The sequence below is a fragment of the Sodiomyces alcalophilus genome (genome assembly GCF_042370955.1).
Source record: "Sodiomyces alcalophilus JCM 7366 unplaced genomic scaffold ACRALscaffold_1, whole genome shotgun sequence".
Classification (NCBI taxonomy): Eukaryota; Fungi; Ascomycota; class Sordariomycetes; order Glomerellales; family Plectosphaerellaceae; genus Sodiomyces; species Sodiomyces alcalophilus.
Window position 1 is genome coordinate 4,751,049 of NW_027263532.1, and position 16,826 is coordinate 4,767,874.

Genomic DNA, 16,826 nt, shown 5'->3' on the forward strand with positions numbered 1-16,826 from the left:
GGTATGGGTATGGTCTGGTCCTGGTGGCTTGCTGTGTTTGACCAAAAGAAGCTTTCATCTCGATGGGTCGTCCTTCCCTTGCCACAAAAGCCTGTACTGTGATGTGTAGGAGGCTTTCCTTTGCCAGAACCTATTGCTGCCGAGATGAGGACAGCCAGCACCACTGTGGCTTGCTTTTGTGACTGCCCTTGGTTTGCAGCGAGTCCCAACCCATTCGACCCTGTCCCCGTTCCCAATATATGCCAGATTTCCCACCTTTTCACCTGAATGTCTCCCAGTCTTGCTGCACCCAACCAGCACCCAACCATCACCGACATTGCCACCACTACACCACTTGAAAAGAAGCCGTCTGCCCATCCGCAGGTACAATTCCCCGAACAAGCACATTGCCTTCTTGCAATATAGACAAACAAGCCTGACGGCAGAGCTCTTCTTCCTTTCTTCTCACGTCATCGCATACCGATGTACCGCGCAACAAAGATAATCAAGTCCTGCCCAGGCGGTGGTAACGCAGGGGCGAGCCACGTCCTCCAGGCATATAAGCGGGCTTCCACGGCTACCGCTGCGCCGAGCTCTGCCTCACCCACGGCCGGATACCAGTCCCCCCGCACCTACACCAGCTCCCCTGTCGATCGGGTAGACGAGCCGGATACCAAGATGGCGACGGCCGAACCGCAGACCGAAGCCCAGCCTCTGCAGCAGGGACAAGCCCAGGACGAGAAAAAAGACGAGACGACAAAGGTCAAGCGAAGGGTTCCGTTCCAGGGACCACTGTACAGGGATTATTATTATAAGGGGGCCTGGGGACCGCTGTACTGGCGGGCTGAGCAGAGAGAGAAGGAGCGTCGAGAGAGGGAAAAGGGCAATCAAGGTTGACAGTCGCGGTCTGGCGGGTCGTCGAAAGGACGTAGAAATGAAGGGGACGTCACCTTTCTCGTAAGGATGGTGGATGAGTAGGAAGCATCGGACGGATAAGAGAATTGATATATGCTACATCTACCGAACAACGAGTCAGTCTGATGGGGCCCATGTGCTTTCTCCCTCTCATCCAGGTTGTCCCTAATTTCTCGAGGCTGTTATCATGTGAAAGCCAAGTCGTACCAGTCGTACCCCATAAACCATCAAAGTGCAGTCCCGGACAGGAAATGAGAAATATAAAAACAAGGAAAAAAGGAAACAAAAGGAAAAGTACAAAAAAGAAGCCCTACTGATACGAGTACCAGTTCTCTCTTGGATCGCCAAGACACTCGCCCACGGTTACAGCTTCGAAACCCCTGTCCCGCAGCGTTGTGACCATGTGCTTGGTGAGCGTATGGACAGTGGTGCTCTGGGTGTCGTGGGCGAGGACGATGCGGCCGGCCTCCTTCGGTTCCCACCCGAGGAGGTCGTCGAAGATGCCCTTGCTGACATGGACCGTGTCAGGGGTGTTGTACTTCCAGTCCAGCGTGTCGAGGTCGGTGTCGACGACGTAGTAGCCCAGGGCGGCCAGGTCGGCCACGCACGGGGCGTCGCACGACAAGAAGGGAGGGCGCATGTAGCGCGGGGCGAAGCCGAGGATGTTGCGGAAGGCGTCGTCGTTGCGGCGCATCTGCCAGGCGCGGGCGGGCGAGTCGAGGCGGTTGAGGTCCGGGTGCTGCCAGGTGTGGGAGGCGAGGTGGTGGCCGGCGGCGTGCATGCGGCGGACGAGCGAGGGCCACTCGCCGTCTTCCATCTGGCGGCCGTAGTTGGAGCCGACGAGGAAGAAGGTTGCCGTTGCGTTGAGGTCGTCGAGGAGGTCGAGGAGGGACGAGGTGTAGTGGTATGGTCCGTCGTCGTAGGTCAGCGCTACGTGGCCTGGGGTCTGGCATGTGGTGATGACTTGGCCGAGGGGCGGGGCGTTGTAGGTGGGTTTGTCGATGGGCGACGGCGACGGCGACGGCGACGGGGATGACGGAGACGACGGGCTGCTGGATGTTAGACGGCAGACTATGGGGCACCAGGATGGAGAATCACACGCACTTGGGATCTCTCCGAAATCGAAGGTCCGTCACGGCCGCGGCCTCCACGGCAGTGATCGCTGCCAGGTTCAAAACGGTCGAGCAGCGCATGGCCGGAAGCAGATTACGTTCCAAGTGTTCCGCGAGAGCAGGGATGAAAGGAGCAGGTAAAGACGATGCTCGTGGAGAAAGAGAAGACAGATCAAAATGGAACGGGACAGGCAAACTGAGAAACCGATCTGAATATGTGAAATATGGCGAGAGGAAAGACCACGGAGCCGTTCGAAAGGAGAGACGTCTTGGAACACCAGAACAAGGGTTCGCTCGGCGCGTCCTAGTAATACCGGCAATCCGATTATCCACGTGAGTACCCTATCACGAGATGATCATGGACCGGCCGAGTTCCAGGGGAAGCAGTAGACGATGTAACACACGTCTTATCGTGAACGAATATGGATGGTGTAAGGTTACAAGAAAAAGCCCCGAGACTGGGCCCGAGAAGAGGATCTTGGCGAACATTGGGAGCAAGGAGGTGCATACACCATATAACATCCAATAACGACACGGTCGGCGACCTCCAGGTCATTGAACAAAGCATGCTTGCCCAGCGACGAGGGGCTAGGCTTACCCCTGGAAAGGCCCCGAGGTTCACTAACGGCCGGTAGAAATATTCGGGGGGTCGGGTTTTTGGAACGGCCACCGGTAACGGTGACGATTGTATCCAAAGATATGTCGCTCGCTGGACACAGTCGCAATGTAGAGAGCGAGGAACACGCCGAAAGCATCGAGGTAGACATATAAGACGGAACGGCGTTGCCGGTGGAGCCAGCTAGTCGTGCCGGTTCTCCCAAGTCCCTTGATCGATTCGGCGAGGTTTGCGGGTCAGGATCAGCTTACAGTGGGAAGTGTACTTAGTTCGTACTAAGAACAAAGGGAGGGTTCAACTCGGAAGGGACGGAGTGCGTGTGAAAAGTCGGGGGCCGGCGAGGGGATGATTGCTGGTAGAGGCCTGAGCATGAGTGACGTTATGATAAGAGCTAAGGGTTCGTTCCTACGGCTGAGGTGATGAGCGTGGGCTGGTAAATTGGGTCTTTGAATTGAGCTGGACCGACAGTCTGTGTAAGTACTTCGTACGAATAGACCGACCACCTTGAATCATCCGCCGTCGGGACTGATGGCTGCGATTCAAGTCAGTTGTCTGAGCATGTTGGTTGCTTTGTCGTTTCTGCGTTCCCCTCCTTGCATGGACGGAGGACGGAACGCTGCATTGAGGGCTTATATCGACGAGAACGAGCCCAGCTGATTAACCTCGTATCCGTCTGTCGGGAATCCTTGACTTTGTCATATTTCGATCGGGCGTATAACGATGTGGTGGGACAGACAAAGCCTTGTCATATTCGCGATGTCGGGTATGACTTGGAGGGAGACGAAAAAGGGGGGTTCATGGCAGATCACGGGAAGTTTGGTAATAACTACACGTGACTACCTATAGTGGGACCCATAGGTACGTTGTACTTGTAAGCTGTATTACTTCTTGTGGTGGTACTTCCAGAAGTCTCGACGTATTTTCTCATCCAAAGCATTCTCACTCACCTCTCGCCGTTTTGGCGCCAGTTCGTCCGTTTGTTTCTTGTGGGAACTGGAGCCGAGAGCTGAACGGCGTCTCCGCAGCGAGATGACAAACAGACAGCCATGAGATCTCCCATTACGCGTCACTTTCCCGATCCCTCAGGAACTTGTGTACGGCCGAGGAACATTCGCCAGGCTTTACACATTTGCCCCTTTGAATTATCGTGGTATGCTTCAGAGCAGATAGAACGAGTCTGGCATCTTACGCGATGCAACAACTCTGTCATGAACCTCAAGTCTGGTGGACACGCGTCCGCGCCGCTTTTTCAGCCCCGTTCTACGTCCAATAGACCCAATCCAGCATGAGCTGCTTGCGTGGCCGCCGAGACTCCCTCTCCTCACTTGGAGCCAGTGAGCTGCCCCTTCAGAGGTCGGCAGTCTCCATGTCCGCCTGTCCATTGCCGCCCCTTGAAAATCCCGCCAGTGGCCCGGTCCGACTAAAGAGGTGGAGTGAAGCCAAGTGACGTGAAGAGAGTGCGTCGTAAGCGCTGCCAATGCAAATGACCTTCAGCTTTAATATCCTCCTTCTCCCACCGCTCCCTCATACTCATCATCAATCCTCTTATCCTTCATCCTTAACTCCCAAGCTTTTCTACTTGAACCACCATGTCCCAGGGATTTGCCAACGCAGTCTATTACCCGCAATGGCGCGTTTACAAAGGGTTTCCCCCCTCCGCTCTCAACGTTAGCCAAGCGAGTCACGTTCTCTACGCTTTTGTCGGGTGAGGCCTCCCTCCGCCCCTTAGACTCCCCTTCTCTCCAGCTCTCTCACTCTCTCTCCTCCTGTCATCCCCTTGCTCGAGCGTATGCCTTCCTTGTCTGACATTGAACCCCTTTCTGCCGTCACACGTGGCCAGCGTGAATGAAGATGGCACACTCAGGGTATGAAATCCCACAAACACCGGCAATCCGCCACGACACACATTAGATGGCCTGACCACCAAGCTTTCCACCATCTAGCCCCTAGATGACTGGGCCGACAACTCCGTCGATGTCGACGACGAAAAAGGCTGCCTCGCCGCCCTCGCCAAGCTCAAACGCAACAATCCCCATCTTCGCACCCTCCTCTCCGTCGGAGGCGCCAGCGCCAGCGCCGAATTCCCCGCCCTGGCCGCCAACCCGGAAGCCCGCGAGACCTTTGCCCGCGCCTGCCGCGCCTTTGTCGATGAGCATGAAATGGACGGCATAGACAGTACGAGGCTCTTCCCCCCCATCTTCATCTTTTTTTTTCTTTACCATTCTTGCCCTTCTCAACGTCAACTCATCGGCTAACGGAACAGCGGAATAGTCGACTGGGAACACCCCAAAGACCCAACAGAAGGCCACGACTTCCTCCACCTCCTCTACACCCTGCGCACCCAACTCCCCGGCCCGCAATACCTCGTCACCACCGCCCTCCCCCCCGGCGCCTGGGTCCTGCGCAACATCAACCTCTCCCAAGCCGCAGCCTACCTAGACTACCTCAACCTGATGGCCTACGACCTGACAGGACCCTGGACCGACGTCGCCGGCCACCAGGCCCAGCTGTTCCCTCCCGGCGGCGACGGCGGAGCCAGCTACCCCGAGACCTGCCGCGCCGACTGCAACTCGGGCGTAGACTACTGCCTGGAAAACGGCTTCCCCCTGAACAAGATCCTCCTCGGCATCCCCGCCTACGCCCGCTACTTCCCCGGTGCGCCCGGGCTGGGCCACCCCTTTGAGGACGCGGGCGAAATAGACTACTGCGATTTCCCCGACGAATGGGTCGCCGACGCCCAGGTCGATCACGACGCCGCCGCCGCCTGGTACGACGACCCCGAAAAGGGCTTCGTCAGCTTCGACAGCCCCGCCAGCGTGCGCCAGAAGGCTCGCTATGTCAGGGACCGCGGCCTCGGCGGCTTGATGTACTGGACCGGTGCCGCTGATCGTCCCGGTCCTGAGAGCTTGGTGAGCGCTGGCTTCCTTGGCCTGCATGGGTACGGCGAGGAGTAGTGAAAAGGCGATGAGATGGCCAGCTCTCTTGCCGTTCTTCATATCCCTTTTCTCGCTTAAATCCCCATTTTTGGATGACGATGAAATGAGACGTTCATGAATGATGACCGTAATGAAAGTCTTTTTTCGCCATGATGAAAATCTGCCGAAATGCGCGTACAGCAATGACCTATAGAGTCTCCTCGGCCAATTTTCATAGATGGACAAAGTTGATATGTCATACAAAAATATCCTCGTGTCAAAGCAATGCTCCTTTCCTCCTTGTCCCAAGCACAGGTTTATTTTCCATCTTCCTTTTTGGCAATGACAGTCGAAAGAAAGTCGCTGAAACCCAACATTCCAATCCGAGAAGCAAACAGAAACAACTCGCTGAAAGGGAACCATCAAAACGAAAGAGAGAAAAGCAGCATAATATACAACAGCTTTTGAAGGAAAAGCCGTGGAAAAAACAAGCGTGCAAAGGATAATAAAAGGCAAGAAACGAGAAGAAACCAAAGTCATAATATCGTGACAAAATGACATGCCTCTGGTCGGCGTCTATCCCACGAGGTATGCCAATATGCAGGCTGGCAACCCAGTGTCCTTTACCTCTCTCACTCGGCTTTCGCCTTATCTCCAGACTCGACTGGGACGTTAGTTGCGCGTACGTCTTGCTGTTCTGGTGAAGCGTCGCCATCGAGCCGGTGTAGAGGCGGCCTTTCCTGCGAATCATTCGATTCCTTGGCTTCTTCCAAGCCACCCGGGTACGGGGAAACCCCCGAGTTAACGACGGTGATTGTCGAACTTGTTTCCGAGTCATTGGCCGGGAACTCGTCCACATTGACCCGAACCACAGTCTCCTTGACCGCCAGGTCCTCGTGCACCACCTTCTCCGGGTCATGATCAGTGACTTCTTCAGTGAGCATGACTTCGCCATGCCGCACCGTCGTGTGCGTACGGGGACCGGTATAGTACTTCCTTCCCCTTATGCACCAATATATGACGGAGAATAGAAGGGTGATGGCTAATACGACCGAGGCGTAGTTCATGTTGTCGGTGGTGACGGGACGCATGGTAGGCAGCATGAAGATGACCGACAGAAAAACGTTCCAGATGATGGAATACACGTTGAGAAAGGTGCCGAACAGGCCTAGATTCCAGGCGCCCTTCTCGAAACGCGTGGGGTAGATCAGCTTGCACAGGATAGGGATGCAGTAGCTCCAGTTGAGGGCAACCGCACAGACATTGAAGATGGCCGCCATGAGGATGTGGGAGCCTAGGCCGATCAGATTGACCGTGATGCAGAGGGCGACATATAACCAAACTGCCGGAACTGGAGTATTCGTGCGGGAGTTCATGCGGAACCAGACGCGGGAAAGCGGAAGCAACTCATCGCGGGCAAAAGCCCAGATGGTGCGCGAACCTGCGTGCATGGAGGGGATGCATACGATGTTCATGACTATAAAACCGGCCATGGAGAACAGAACCGCCGGAGCCGGACCCATGACATTGTAAAAGATTTGCGTGACCTGGTCAAGGTCAGTCGACAAATGTTCAGAGTACAGAACCAGGAAGGGAACGGAAAGGGACCAAGGGCTCACAGGCATGCCGGTTGGTGTGTCGAGGAGCTCGCGGGGGTCGCCCATGCAGAAAACCAAGACAATGTTGTACAGGAAACCCGCGACAAACGTGAAGAGAGCCGACGATGTAATGGCGAACGGGACGACTTTAGACGGGTTTTTGGTCTCCTCAGCAATGCTATAGGGTCCTCGTCATTAACATGATGATGCCCTTCCCACACGGAGAGGCATCGGAGAGAGAACTTACTGCCCGACGCCGTCGCAGTTCGAAATGATCCAGGAAACACTCAGGCATCCGAACCAGAAACTGAACCCGGGAGGGGACCAGCCGGACTGCGGCTCAAGGTGGGTGAAGACGTATTCTGGAGTGTGCTTGTCCTGGTCGACGGCCAGCAGCGCCAGAACAGCCCCCAGGAGGATGGCGATGTGCACAATGGCGTACGTGCCGGAGATCTTGTTCAGCCACCGCGTGGACATGCTGTTGACGAGTCCATGTACAACGCACAATACGGCCATCACGCCGATGGTTTGAACTTGGGTGGGCCGGTATTGGAATCCGGTGGCGATGGAGATGGAGGAGAGGAGCATCTGAGCCGAGCCGTACTCCGCCGACGCTGTTCCAGTGACAGTGCCGATGAGGTTGAGCCATCCTATCAATCAAACAAGTGCCGTCAGAGTGGACTCCCCTAAATGGAACGGAATCGGGCCGTTGCGAGTCCATATGAGGAAACTGGACTGGAATGTGGCCCGGCATTCCCTGGACAGGGGCAGTGGTCTGGACTGCTTGTCACCGACCAGCCTCACACAGAATCGCAACATACCTGAAATCCACGCCACGACTGGAACATAGTCCGAAGGGCAAAGGTACTTGATGGTGAAATACATGCCACCTAGAATGGGCCCGAGTCAGACACCCGGTCTGCACGATGCAGAAGTGACACCTGACGTGGAGTCAAGGTTAATCAGGGTGTTAGAGACAACATACCAGACGTTGGATATGCCGACGAAATCTCGGCAATCGACACGGCCAAGGTCAGGGTGCCGATCCCGCCTATGAGCCAGCACCAGATGACCGAGGCAGCACCACCCGCCAATAAGGGGTAGCTGAAGGTGACCATGACTGTGGCATAGAGGCCCGAGATGCTCAGGGCGAAGCTGAAGCAGGACCAGTAGTTGAACTCTCGCTTGAAGACCTAGACGGCGATGATCAGACTTGTCCCCTGCGTCCTTCGACAGGTCCACGGTATGGGATATGATATTCCCACGCATGCGGGGGAGAAAGAACACGTACTGGCTTGCAGCCCAGCTCGGCGAGACGCCTGTCAGCTTCATCCATCTCGTCCACCGCACTGTCAACAACCTGGACGACATGGCGGTGATCAGCTGGCCAAGAGTCGGACGGCAGCTTCAGAGTTGTTTCTGAGCTCGACATGGTAGTGTAGAGCCTCGCGGAGGCCTTTTTGCTTTCTTTTTCGACTGAATGGGGCAAAAACGAGAGAAACGAAGTAAGCAAGAACGACAGGATGTGAGAGAGTGACTGATGGGAGACCAAGAACTGATCAAGCGGCTGGAGACAGATAATATATCAAGCCATGGCAAGGGATGATCCTCGACAACTGAGATGCCTAGGTTTTGATCACAATGTCGGCGGGAAGGGTCCCAGGAATGTTTGGTTTTATAATAAACTCGTCATGGTGTGAGATTATGCGGATATCGCGGGTCATATCGGTCATATTTTCCTCACCTTCTCCTGGCAGAGACGCGGAGTCCCGTCGCGGGGATAGGTCTCGCTGGGTCACGGTAACCAAAAGGCCTTGTGCGGGCCAGAGGTGGATAGAGACAGACTATGTCGCCTCGCTCCATTTCTCCTCCCACCATCTCTCTCACCGGCTCCTCCCACCATCTCCCCAGACCAGCAGAGACGGTACGAGACAGCGGCCGTGCGGCGAGCCAGGAGACGGATGGAGCACCAGAACCGGTAGACAAGGTCGACGTTGCGCACACCGCTGCATCGTGAGTTCTGAATATCCACCGGAAATGGAGAACAAGACGGCTAGTGAACAGACAAACTAGGTGGACGAAGGAGAGAAGCAAAAAAGGGGAAAGGAAAAGCAAACCACGAGCAACGAAAGCCGGGAAGGGGGAAGCTCCCATGCAGTCCGGGGAGGCGGAGTCACGAGGTCAGTAACCAAACTGTAGCTATACGGACCAAAAAGGGGTTGGATGAGGTCTAGCAAGGGCGTGGTTGCATCGTCGGTTTGTTTAGACACATATCATCCCGATAGAACGACACAGGGACCGGTATGAGCCCCGGAGAGACAAGACCGAACGAAGTCTGGACCCCCAGCGTATGGCGGTAGTTCCGCAGGACCCGTAAATAGAACCATCGTCAGACATGGATAAAGGCAGTCTGGAGGCCATGTGATGAACAACGCATCAGGACGAGCCGATCTGGATGAGTCGGACGGCGGACGAGGTTCACAAGTCGAGTGCGCTCAAGGGGAGCCCTGGATTCGAGACCGGGCTCGTTCTAACTTGCCGACATAGGGAAGCGGATACAACGTATGTAAAAGAAAGATGGTGGGAGGGCTAGAGGAAAGCTGACGCGGCGATAAACCGGGAATCCAGTAGACTCGAGCGTTGGAAGCGACAAAAGGAGCAACATCACGATCAATGCAGGTGTCAAAGACCGGGGTTGTTGCAGGGCACGGAGCCGGGAAATCAATGGCAGCTTCGAAGGAGAAATAGAAGGGTCCAGACTCTTTGACGGGAGCCGAGGGTCGGAGGGGTTGTTGGGCTGCTTCGTGGAAAGATCATGTCGTGATAAGACCAAGTGGACGAGGTCGAACGCGTGAGGAGCACAAGCGGGCGAAGGCGGCACCAAGTGGTCCGTGCATACCTTTCTATATTCTACTTTCGTAATAACTTTGCGATCGAGAAGGAACGATGGGAAGGGTAGGTGGAAAGATGGCAAGAGCCGAAGACAAGCTTTCCTGAAGCGGTAGGGGCACTCTGTCACTCTGTCTTCACTGGCTCTTTCGAGATGCGGGGATTGGTACCTGAGGACCTTAAGGAGGTACTAGCCAAACCTACATTGCCTGCGGGATGCAGGAGTCATAGGTTGAAGTATGGGGTAGTGGAAGGTGAGTCTGGCGGAGAAGGTGCAACTTGTTAGTGTGCAGGTGCTTGATCATGTTGCATGCCTTACGAGCAGAGAAACAGATCTACAGAGTAGTCCTGTCATACGAAGTAGGTCGCCCACATTGCTGTCATCGGTTTGGTGTGTAGCACCGTAACTTCACCTTGCCTCACCTTAAGTATCACGTCCCGAGGTAAGGGGAAAGAAGGCAATTAAAAGAAGGTAATTATTAGGTAGTACTGAATACTCATGACATGTACGTACTCTTTTACGTACATCTCCCTAAATCTTTCCATCCGCCTTTATCTCCATCTCCATCTCTTACTTCTCCTCCGCATTATCATTCTCTCCCACCATCTCATCTCCTTTGGATCTTCATCACCATCAGGTGGACCGTCATGTCGACTTGGTGTCGACTGCCGCTGATGATGTTCATGTCTCGGTTCTTCCCACCACTTCACATTTTGACCTCATCTCGCCTTTCCTGTCTCTGTCTTTATTGACGAACTTTTCTATCCTAGTTCCTCCCCTTCCCCCCCTTTTTTCTCTAGTTTCTCCGCTGGAGAGGGGCGCAGGAAAGCGGTGTGAAGGCCGCTACTCGGGAGACCACGAGCCAAAACAGAATAACGTGGCTTCATCGCCAACCATACAGCCACCCTCGTGGTTATGAGCGCCGTGCTCGTGAATGTGCTCCCTGTCTATCACCCCTCTCCAGACAACCGACCTGGCTCGGTCTAGGCCACTATCGTGTTCACCTTCGGCATCACCACATCGCAAAGTCTCCAGTCTACGGGACACTCGGTTCGCCGGTGTGGAACGTGTTAGGCCGCCTGGTCGAGGTCTTATCGCGCATCCCCGTGTGCGTCCGAACACCAACCCTGATCCTGGGCCGGAACAATGCCGCGGATGAAGCTATCGTGAAGGCTCTACCCATTCCACCTACATACGTTGTACAATGATGGAGTGACCAGATGGAGAAGGTGGGACAATTCCGCCTGCGAATGCTTCCCTTTCTTTACTTCAGTCTCCCCCTTCTAGTCTCTCGCCTTGTCATACCAGGCGATTTCCCTGACAGAGATGAGGGATTCTTCTGTTCCTTCTCACCACCCCACTGGGGTTGGCTTCGTTATCAGCCGACATTTGTCGCCAACCCGTTGCCGGTTTTCCATTGTCCCCTCCCACCATCTCACCTCGTGTTCCCCCCAAATGCGGTGGGTCGTTCCCCGAGTTCCAAAAGGGCTGCATTCAGTTTCTTTGACTCACGATATCTCGACATCACGATGCCACGCCAACTATGAGCTCCGCATGACGACCAGAGAAGTCGCTCCTTCCTGCTCAGTCTCGCCCTGTGTCGACATCTCGTCGCTTTGACCACCACCAGGCTGATCTTGGACAGGACACGTGATGGCGGGCGAGCAGACCGCTGGTGCTAGACACCAAAGTTTAAGTCAAACGCTGGGGTATATTTAATGGGGAACACCATGCTATCCCATGCAACCCCGGACAAATTGTTTGCGGTAACGGAAAGACTCCGAACAAGCCATCAGCCAACGCTCAATGACAGTCAGACCGAATCCTCCTTGGATGCACGCCCTGCCGGTCATAAAGCTGTTACTTCCCCTCCCTTTGCTTTCGATGTTCCTCGCCTGGACAAGTCGCGCCGACTATTTTGCCATGGGTTGCCGACATGGTCAGCTCGCAGGGCTGGCTGGAATTCTACCATCTTGCCCGAGGTCAATATGCTGTCATGCTTTCTGGTCTGTTTCCAAATTAGTCGGACCATCAATAGCGGGCATAGGGAAATATTTAGGACAGACAACGCCCTGATTACCACGCGGTTCTCATCGGCGAAGGAGAAGACGCGTTGGATGTGTAGCCACACGGCTGAGCCCGGAAACCTTCGACGTGCATCAAATTCTGCTACTCGGCCGCGTCGAAGTATCGCGCCAGATCATGCCCGTCCGTGAACAGTTGGGAATCAAGGCTCCACGCATTTGATTGAAGGTGCGCGGATGGTGGGATTAGCCAAGCGCATGGCGGGAAAGTGCACGCAGCGAGGGATGGAAACAATAGCCATGACAGCTATGGTAACGACCGGGCACCATGATTGATACTTATTTGACGATAAAAGGGATGCTGAGGAGCACTATTTTACGTGCACTCACAGGAATTGAACTGTGCTTGCCAGTTGGGCTTCTCGCCAAGGTTCGGCGCATATTTGCCGGCCAAGCCAACACTGCACTCGACATGAGATATGGCTTCCTAGGTTTTTTCCTGGGCGCGTATCATTATCGTGTCACCACACCGACGGCGATCACAGGGAATGATCCTGTTGGTCTTATAATCCGGCGGCGCTGAGAGGCGCTCCAGGACGTCCGTCGCACACAGCGGCAATGGGAATGGACAGTTGAAGGGGTTTCTCTTTTTATTGGGCGGACGAACAAGGGGGGCAACCGTCCGAATTCGTACTAACGCCGGGGTTTCTCGTCTCATGTTTTCTCCCAGTCCTTTTTGCCCAGCTTGGACGCCATGGGAACAGTTTCAAAGGCGTTGGGTGCAACCTCGAGCCAGCCAATGATGTGCCTGGTAGACGTTTTCTTGCAGAAGGATTACCGTCCGCACACACAAAACAGAACAAACAGACAGGCAAGCCCACCAGTCCGGTTAAAAGGTGATGATGTCCACCCCCGCAAACTAGAGTGAATGATCGGACGGGAGATGGACAGATGAGCACAAAGCGATTTTAGGGGTCCACCACTCCGGCCGAAAGAACGGGAATGCGCGCCTGGGACGCCTACGTTGTATGGTCTTTTCCAAATGGTAGGTCTTGATGAAACAGGTCCTCAAACAAAGATGCCAGGGAAACGAAATTGGATCAGGGGGAAGAAGGGAGAAACATCAACCACCATGTGACGTCCACCTATAGAGCTTCTTTCGAATGGTATACTTATACCACGGTCGGTCAACGCTGATGTCGGAGGATTTTATTCTTGCACGGGCTCCCGGCCACGACGATCTGATGCGCGAATAGCATCGTCTTCCGTTCCTTTTCTTTTTTCCTTTCCCTCCTTCTGTTTGCCCTTCTCTTCTTCGGGACACTGCTGTGCAGGATCCTGTCTTGCGTTGTACACTATTTCGCCGGACGACTTTTTATCTTTTTTCTTTTCCGTCTTTATTTTCCGACTTCTTCAGTCTCTATCGGCCTAGGATTCACCTCTTCTCGTGTTTTGACCAGACTAGCCCGAATCGCCATCATGATGTTGACGACGCGAACGTTGGCCTTGGCCTTAGTCGCCTGTCTCACTCCCGTCTCTGCGAGCCAGACATCCCGAGGCCGCGCCGTACACGAGATCAACGAGGAAGCCGCTGCCGAAGCTCACCAAAGGGACGAAACGGCCATGCGAGCTTTCTCGGATATCCAAATTCAAACGTCGGACGGGAAATGTCTCTTTGTCGACCGCATGTCAGGGGACTTTCGAGCCAACCTGACGCCCGTCCAGGTTGCCGAGTGCGGAAGCACTGACGGGCAGGGCTGGGATATCATCACTGCGGGTATCCACAATGATCGGCCGGGGACGATGCTGGTCGTGAACACGCTAGTATGCATCCATATGCCACTCCCTTCGGGTGGGGTTCCAACCATGTAGTGCTGACTGAGATGCCACAGACACAAGCTTGTTTGAACTTGGACGGGCGGCGCGGTCGGGTCGACCTTTTCTCGTGCGGTGGCCGAGCCGCGGGTGACGGGACGGTGACGGACTCGCAACTCTTCGCTTTTGACGGCGGCGACGGGCCGCTGGCATTCCGGCCGCAGAACGTAGAAGGGCAGTGCTTTGCGGTGGAGGACAATGCGCTGACCACTGTTGACTGCGCGGATGGTGACGCGTCGCAAACGTTTACTCTCGCAACAGAAGCTGTCCAAACATTTGGCGCCATTGGACCTAAGAAGTGCGACCGGAATAGGGGCTTCAGGGCGTTTGGTGGAGGCAGACGTGGCCGTGGCCGAGGTCGCGGCAGAGGTCGCCGTAAGGGTCATGGCAGAGGTCGTGGCAGGGGTGGCGGTGGAGGCGGCGGCGCAATCCCCGCTCCTGCTCCCACGCCTGAACCGGATGTCCCTGAAGTTCCGGAGACTCCTGTGATTACGGAAGCGCCTGCCGACCCAACGGATGGCGCGGCGGTGCCCATCTTTTCGTCCATTGGGCTGGGAGAGGACGAGAAGAACGACTCGGGCGATGATACGATGGACAACGATCCGCCCGCCAGCCCGACGGAACGCATTCCCGTATCACGGGCGGGCGGTTTCCTGGACCCTACAGCGGCGGCGGAGGCACACCGATTCGACAGGACAGCGACTCGGCCGGTGCAGTACGTATCGATCCGGGCGTCCACGGGCCAGTGCGTGTCGGTGGATCCGACGGCAGGGGACTTTCGGCAGAATCTGATCCCGCTGGAGCTGGTGCCGTGTGGGGGCAGGGTGAATGAAAAGTTTGACCTGATCACGGCGGGGCGGAACAACAACGGGTCGGTGAGAGGCGGGGCGCTGGTGACGAGCGTGTTGACGAACGGGTGTGTGAGCACCGACGCCAGACGCAAGCCGGACGACAATGTCACGCTCTTTTCATGCGGCGGACGGGCGGGAGGGGAAGGGGAGACAGACGCCGGGCAGCTCGTCAAGGTTGATCTGGACAGCAGCGAGTTTAAGTGGAAGCCGGCCAACGGGGGCGGCGATCGGTGCATCGTTCCTGGGGACGGAAGACTGGTGCTAGGCCGTTGTGGCGAGGAAGCGATATTTACCATTATTCACGTTGGACCTGACGCTTGAGTTGGCAAGGCCAAAGGATTTCCATTCTTACATTCTTTCACATTACCATTATTTTTCAATATTTTTTCTCGCTCGATTTCTGCGTGGTTACGCCGTAGCAGACACGAGCTGCCGCCCCTGGCGATGCTTTACGAAGTAAGGGGCATGCGATGGGAGGGTGGGGTTAAAGGTCCGGCGGTAATGCTTCGACGGGATTCGTTGAGAATCTCCGTACGAGGATAAGGTGGCCCCGGCTGCTGGGTAGACTGCGGCGTCTGGTCATGAGATATTCATATGCGATGACGTGGGCTTGAGTCTGTTGTGGGTTTTCAGGTACAGATGCGGGGTGCGGGGTCACGATGATGGTCATAGGTACTTGGGTTTACTTGAGAGTTGACGTATATTTTGGTTGTATGTTCATATTCTTGTATTTTCACTCACCTACGCTGCGACTTTAATAAGTACTGAAGCTCGAGAGAATCATCCAGACAACCATTCTCCACCATCATGACGGGCATTGCACTTTTGGGCGCAGGCATTTTTGCCCGCGAGGGTGAGACGGATCCCTCCTTTGTTATTTCTTTTTTTTTTCTTCTCTCCTTCATCGCTGGACGATTTAAAAAGCTAACACACAAACCCACCCATTCCAGAACACCTCCCCGCCATCGAAGCAACTCCCTCCCTGACCCTCAAGGCCATCTACTCGCGCTCCGAAAAGTCGGCATCATTGCTCGCCACGTCGGCCTCCAAACCGGTAGACATCTACTATGACGCACCGGCATCGACAGCAGCAGCGGGAGGCGACGACCGGTCCCTCGACGCGTTGCTCAGACGAGACGACATCGCGGCCGTGGTCGTCTGCCTGCCCATCCTGGCCCAGCCGGCCGTCATCCGCAAGGCACTGGAGGCCGGGAAACACGTGCTGAGCGAGAAGCCGATCGCGAAGGACGTGGCGTCGGCCAGGGAGCTGGTGGACTGGTACAACGCGGCGGCGAAGAGGCCGGTGTGGGCTGTCGCTGAGAATTTCCGGTTCTGGCCCGCCATCATTAACGCTGCTGAGAGGATTGCCGAGGTCGGCGGCAGCTTGGTTACGTTTAACCTGGAGATGTTTTCACTTGTCAAGGATGAAAACCAGTACTACAATACAGCCTGTATGTTTTTCTTTTCTCTTTTTCTTTTTCCCTGATTTCCTCATCTAAACTGACATTGAACTCGAAAAGGGCGCAAAACCCCCGAATACCAGGGCGGCTTCCTCCTCGACGGAGGCGTGCACTTCGTCGCAGCGCTGCGCGCCATGCTCGCCGCCGCCGGCGGGGAAGAGGTCACCCAGCTCACGGCCCGGACGGCGCTGCTCCAGCCGCGCCTCCCACCAGTCGACACCGTGTACGGCGTGCTGACGACGCGCGGCGGCGTTTCGGGGACGGCGAGCATCTCGTTCGGCATTGAGTTCAAGGCCGGGTTCCATTGCCAGGTGGTCACCACCGAGGGGAGCGTGACCATGACGCCGTCCGAGGTGACGGTCGTGCGGCGGGGCGACGACGGCGGGGCGCAGGTCGTCGAGAAGACGCAGTTTGGCCGCGACTCGGGCGTCAAGGCTGAGACGGAGGCTTTCGCGGCTAGTATCGCCCTGGGCGAGGTCGATGCGCGGCAGACGCCCCAGGAGGCGCTGAAGGATCTGCAGATTCTGGAGGGTTTGTTGGAGTCGGGGGCGGCGGGCGGTGCTGTCAGGGCTATTGAGTAGGCAGGGTTTT

General features: G+C 55.7%; 8 protein-coding genes across 8 annotated transcripts; 6 read left to right on the forward strand and 2 right to left on the reverse strand.

Annotated features, from left to right (window-relative positions):
- Nucleotides 1-3: 3 nt before the first annotated feature.
- ACRALDRAFT_205201 (uncharacterized protein) lies at nt 4-1,149 on the forward strand (the record flags this gene model as incomplete). The annotated part of the gene is made up of 7 exons (XM_071021632.1): nt 4-98; nt 150-165; nt 200-464; nt 500-773; nt 832-924; nt 958-1,052; nt 1,091-1,149. The coding sequence occupies 7 exons, from the start codon at nt 4-6 to the stop codon at nt 1,147-1,149; spliced, it is 897 nt and encodes a 298-aa protein (XP_070879957.1).
- A 55-nt stretch (nt 1,150-1,204) lies between these two features.
- On the reverse strand, nt 1,205-2,087 carry ACRALDRAFT_2024818 (carbohydrate esterase family 4 protein; the record flags this gene model as incomplete). Its single annotated transcript, XM_071020260.1, has 2 exons — nt 1,205-1,943; nt 1,999-2,087. The coding sequence occupies 2 exons, from the start codon at nt 2,085-2,087 to the stop codon at nt 1,205-1,207; spliced, it is 828 nt and encodes a 275-aa protein (XP_070879958.1).
- A 2,124-nt stretch (nt 2,088-4,211) lies between these two features.
- On the forward strand, nt 4,212-5,576 carry ACRALDRAFT_2039470 (glycoside hydrolase family 18 protein; the record flags this gene model as incomplete). Its single annotated transcript, XM_071020965.1, has 4 exons — nt 4,212-4,327; nt 4,463-4,487; nt 4,566-4,797; nt 4,894-5,576. 4 exons carry the CDS (start codon nt 4,212-4,214, stop codon nt 5,574-5,576), a joined length of 1,056 nt encoding a protein of 351 aa, XP_070879959.1.
- Nucleotides 5,577-6,169: 593 nt separating this feature from the next.
- ACRALDRAFT_2096817 (uncharacterized protein) lies at nt 6,170-8,471 on the reverse strand (the record flags this gene model as incomplete). Its single annotated transcript, XM_071022799.1, has 6 exons — nt 6,170-7,084; nt 7,157-7,313; nt 7,383-7,785; nt 7,957-8,025; nt 8,121-8,319; nt 8,427-8,471. 6 exons carry the CDS (start codon nt 8,469-8,471, stop codon nt 6,170-6,172), a joined length of 1,788 nt encoding a protein of 595 aa, XP_070879960.1.
- A 2,219-nt stretch (nt 8,472-10,690) lies between these two features.
- ACRALDRAFT_2031930 (uncharacterized protein) lies at nt 10,691-11,343 on the forward strand. Its single transcript, XM_071020693.1, has one exon. The coding sequence runs from the start codon at nt 10,960-10,962 to the stop codon at nt 11,182-11,184; it is 225 nt and encodes a 74-aa protein (XP_070879961.1). The 5' UTR covers nt 10,691-10,959; the 3' UTR covers nt 11,185-11,343.
- Nucleotides 11,344-11,357: 14 nt separating this feature from the next.
- Nucleotides 11,358-12,953, forward strand: ACRALDRAFT_2031932 (uncharacterized protein). Its single transcript, XM_071020694.1, has one exon. It carries the CDS (start codon nt 11,756-11,758, stop codon nt 12,239-12,241), a length of 486 nt encoding a protein of 161 aa, XP_070879962.1. The 5' UTR covers nt 11,358-11,755; the 3' UTR covers nt 12,242-12,953.
- A 575-nt stretch (nt 12,954-13,528) lies between these two features.
- ACRALDRAFT_2024821 (uncharacterized protein) lies at nt 13,529-15,096 on the forward strand (the record flags this gene model as incomplete). The annotated part of the gene is made up of 2 exons (XM_071020261.1): nt 13,529-13,873; nt 13,942-15,096. The coding sequence occupies 2 exons, from the start codon at nt 13,529-13,531 to the stop codon at nt 15,094-15,096; spliced, it is 1,500 nt and encodes a 499-aa protein (XP_070879963.1).
- Nucleotides 15,097-15,582: 486 nt separating this feature from the next.
- ACRALDRAFT_2096640 (uncharacterized protein) lies at nt 15,583-16,816 on the forward strand (the record flags this gene model as incomplete). Its single annotated transcript, XM_071022791.1, has 3 exons — nt 15,583-15,628; nt 15,726-16,226; nt 16,296-16,816. 3 exons carry the CDS (start codon nt 15,583-15,585, stop codon nt 16,814-16,816), a joined length of 1,068 nt encoding a protein of 355 aa, XP_070879964.1.
- Nucleotides 16,817-16,826: the final 10 nt, after the last annotated feature.

Excerpts from the sequence above, each read along its gene's own strand:
- ACRALDRAFT_2031930 (XM_071020693.1), top strand. The coding sequence starts at position 10,960 with ATGTGCTCCCTGTCTATCACCCCTCTCCAGACAACCGACCTGGCTCGG.
- ACRALDRAFT_2031932 (XM_071020694.1), top strand. The coding sequence starts at position 11,756 with ATGCTATCCCATGCAACCCCGGACAAATTGTTTGCGGTAACGGAAAGA.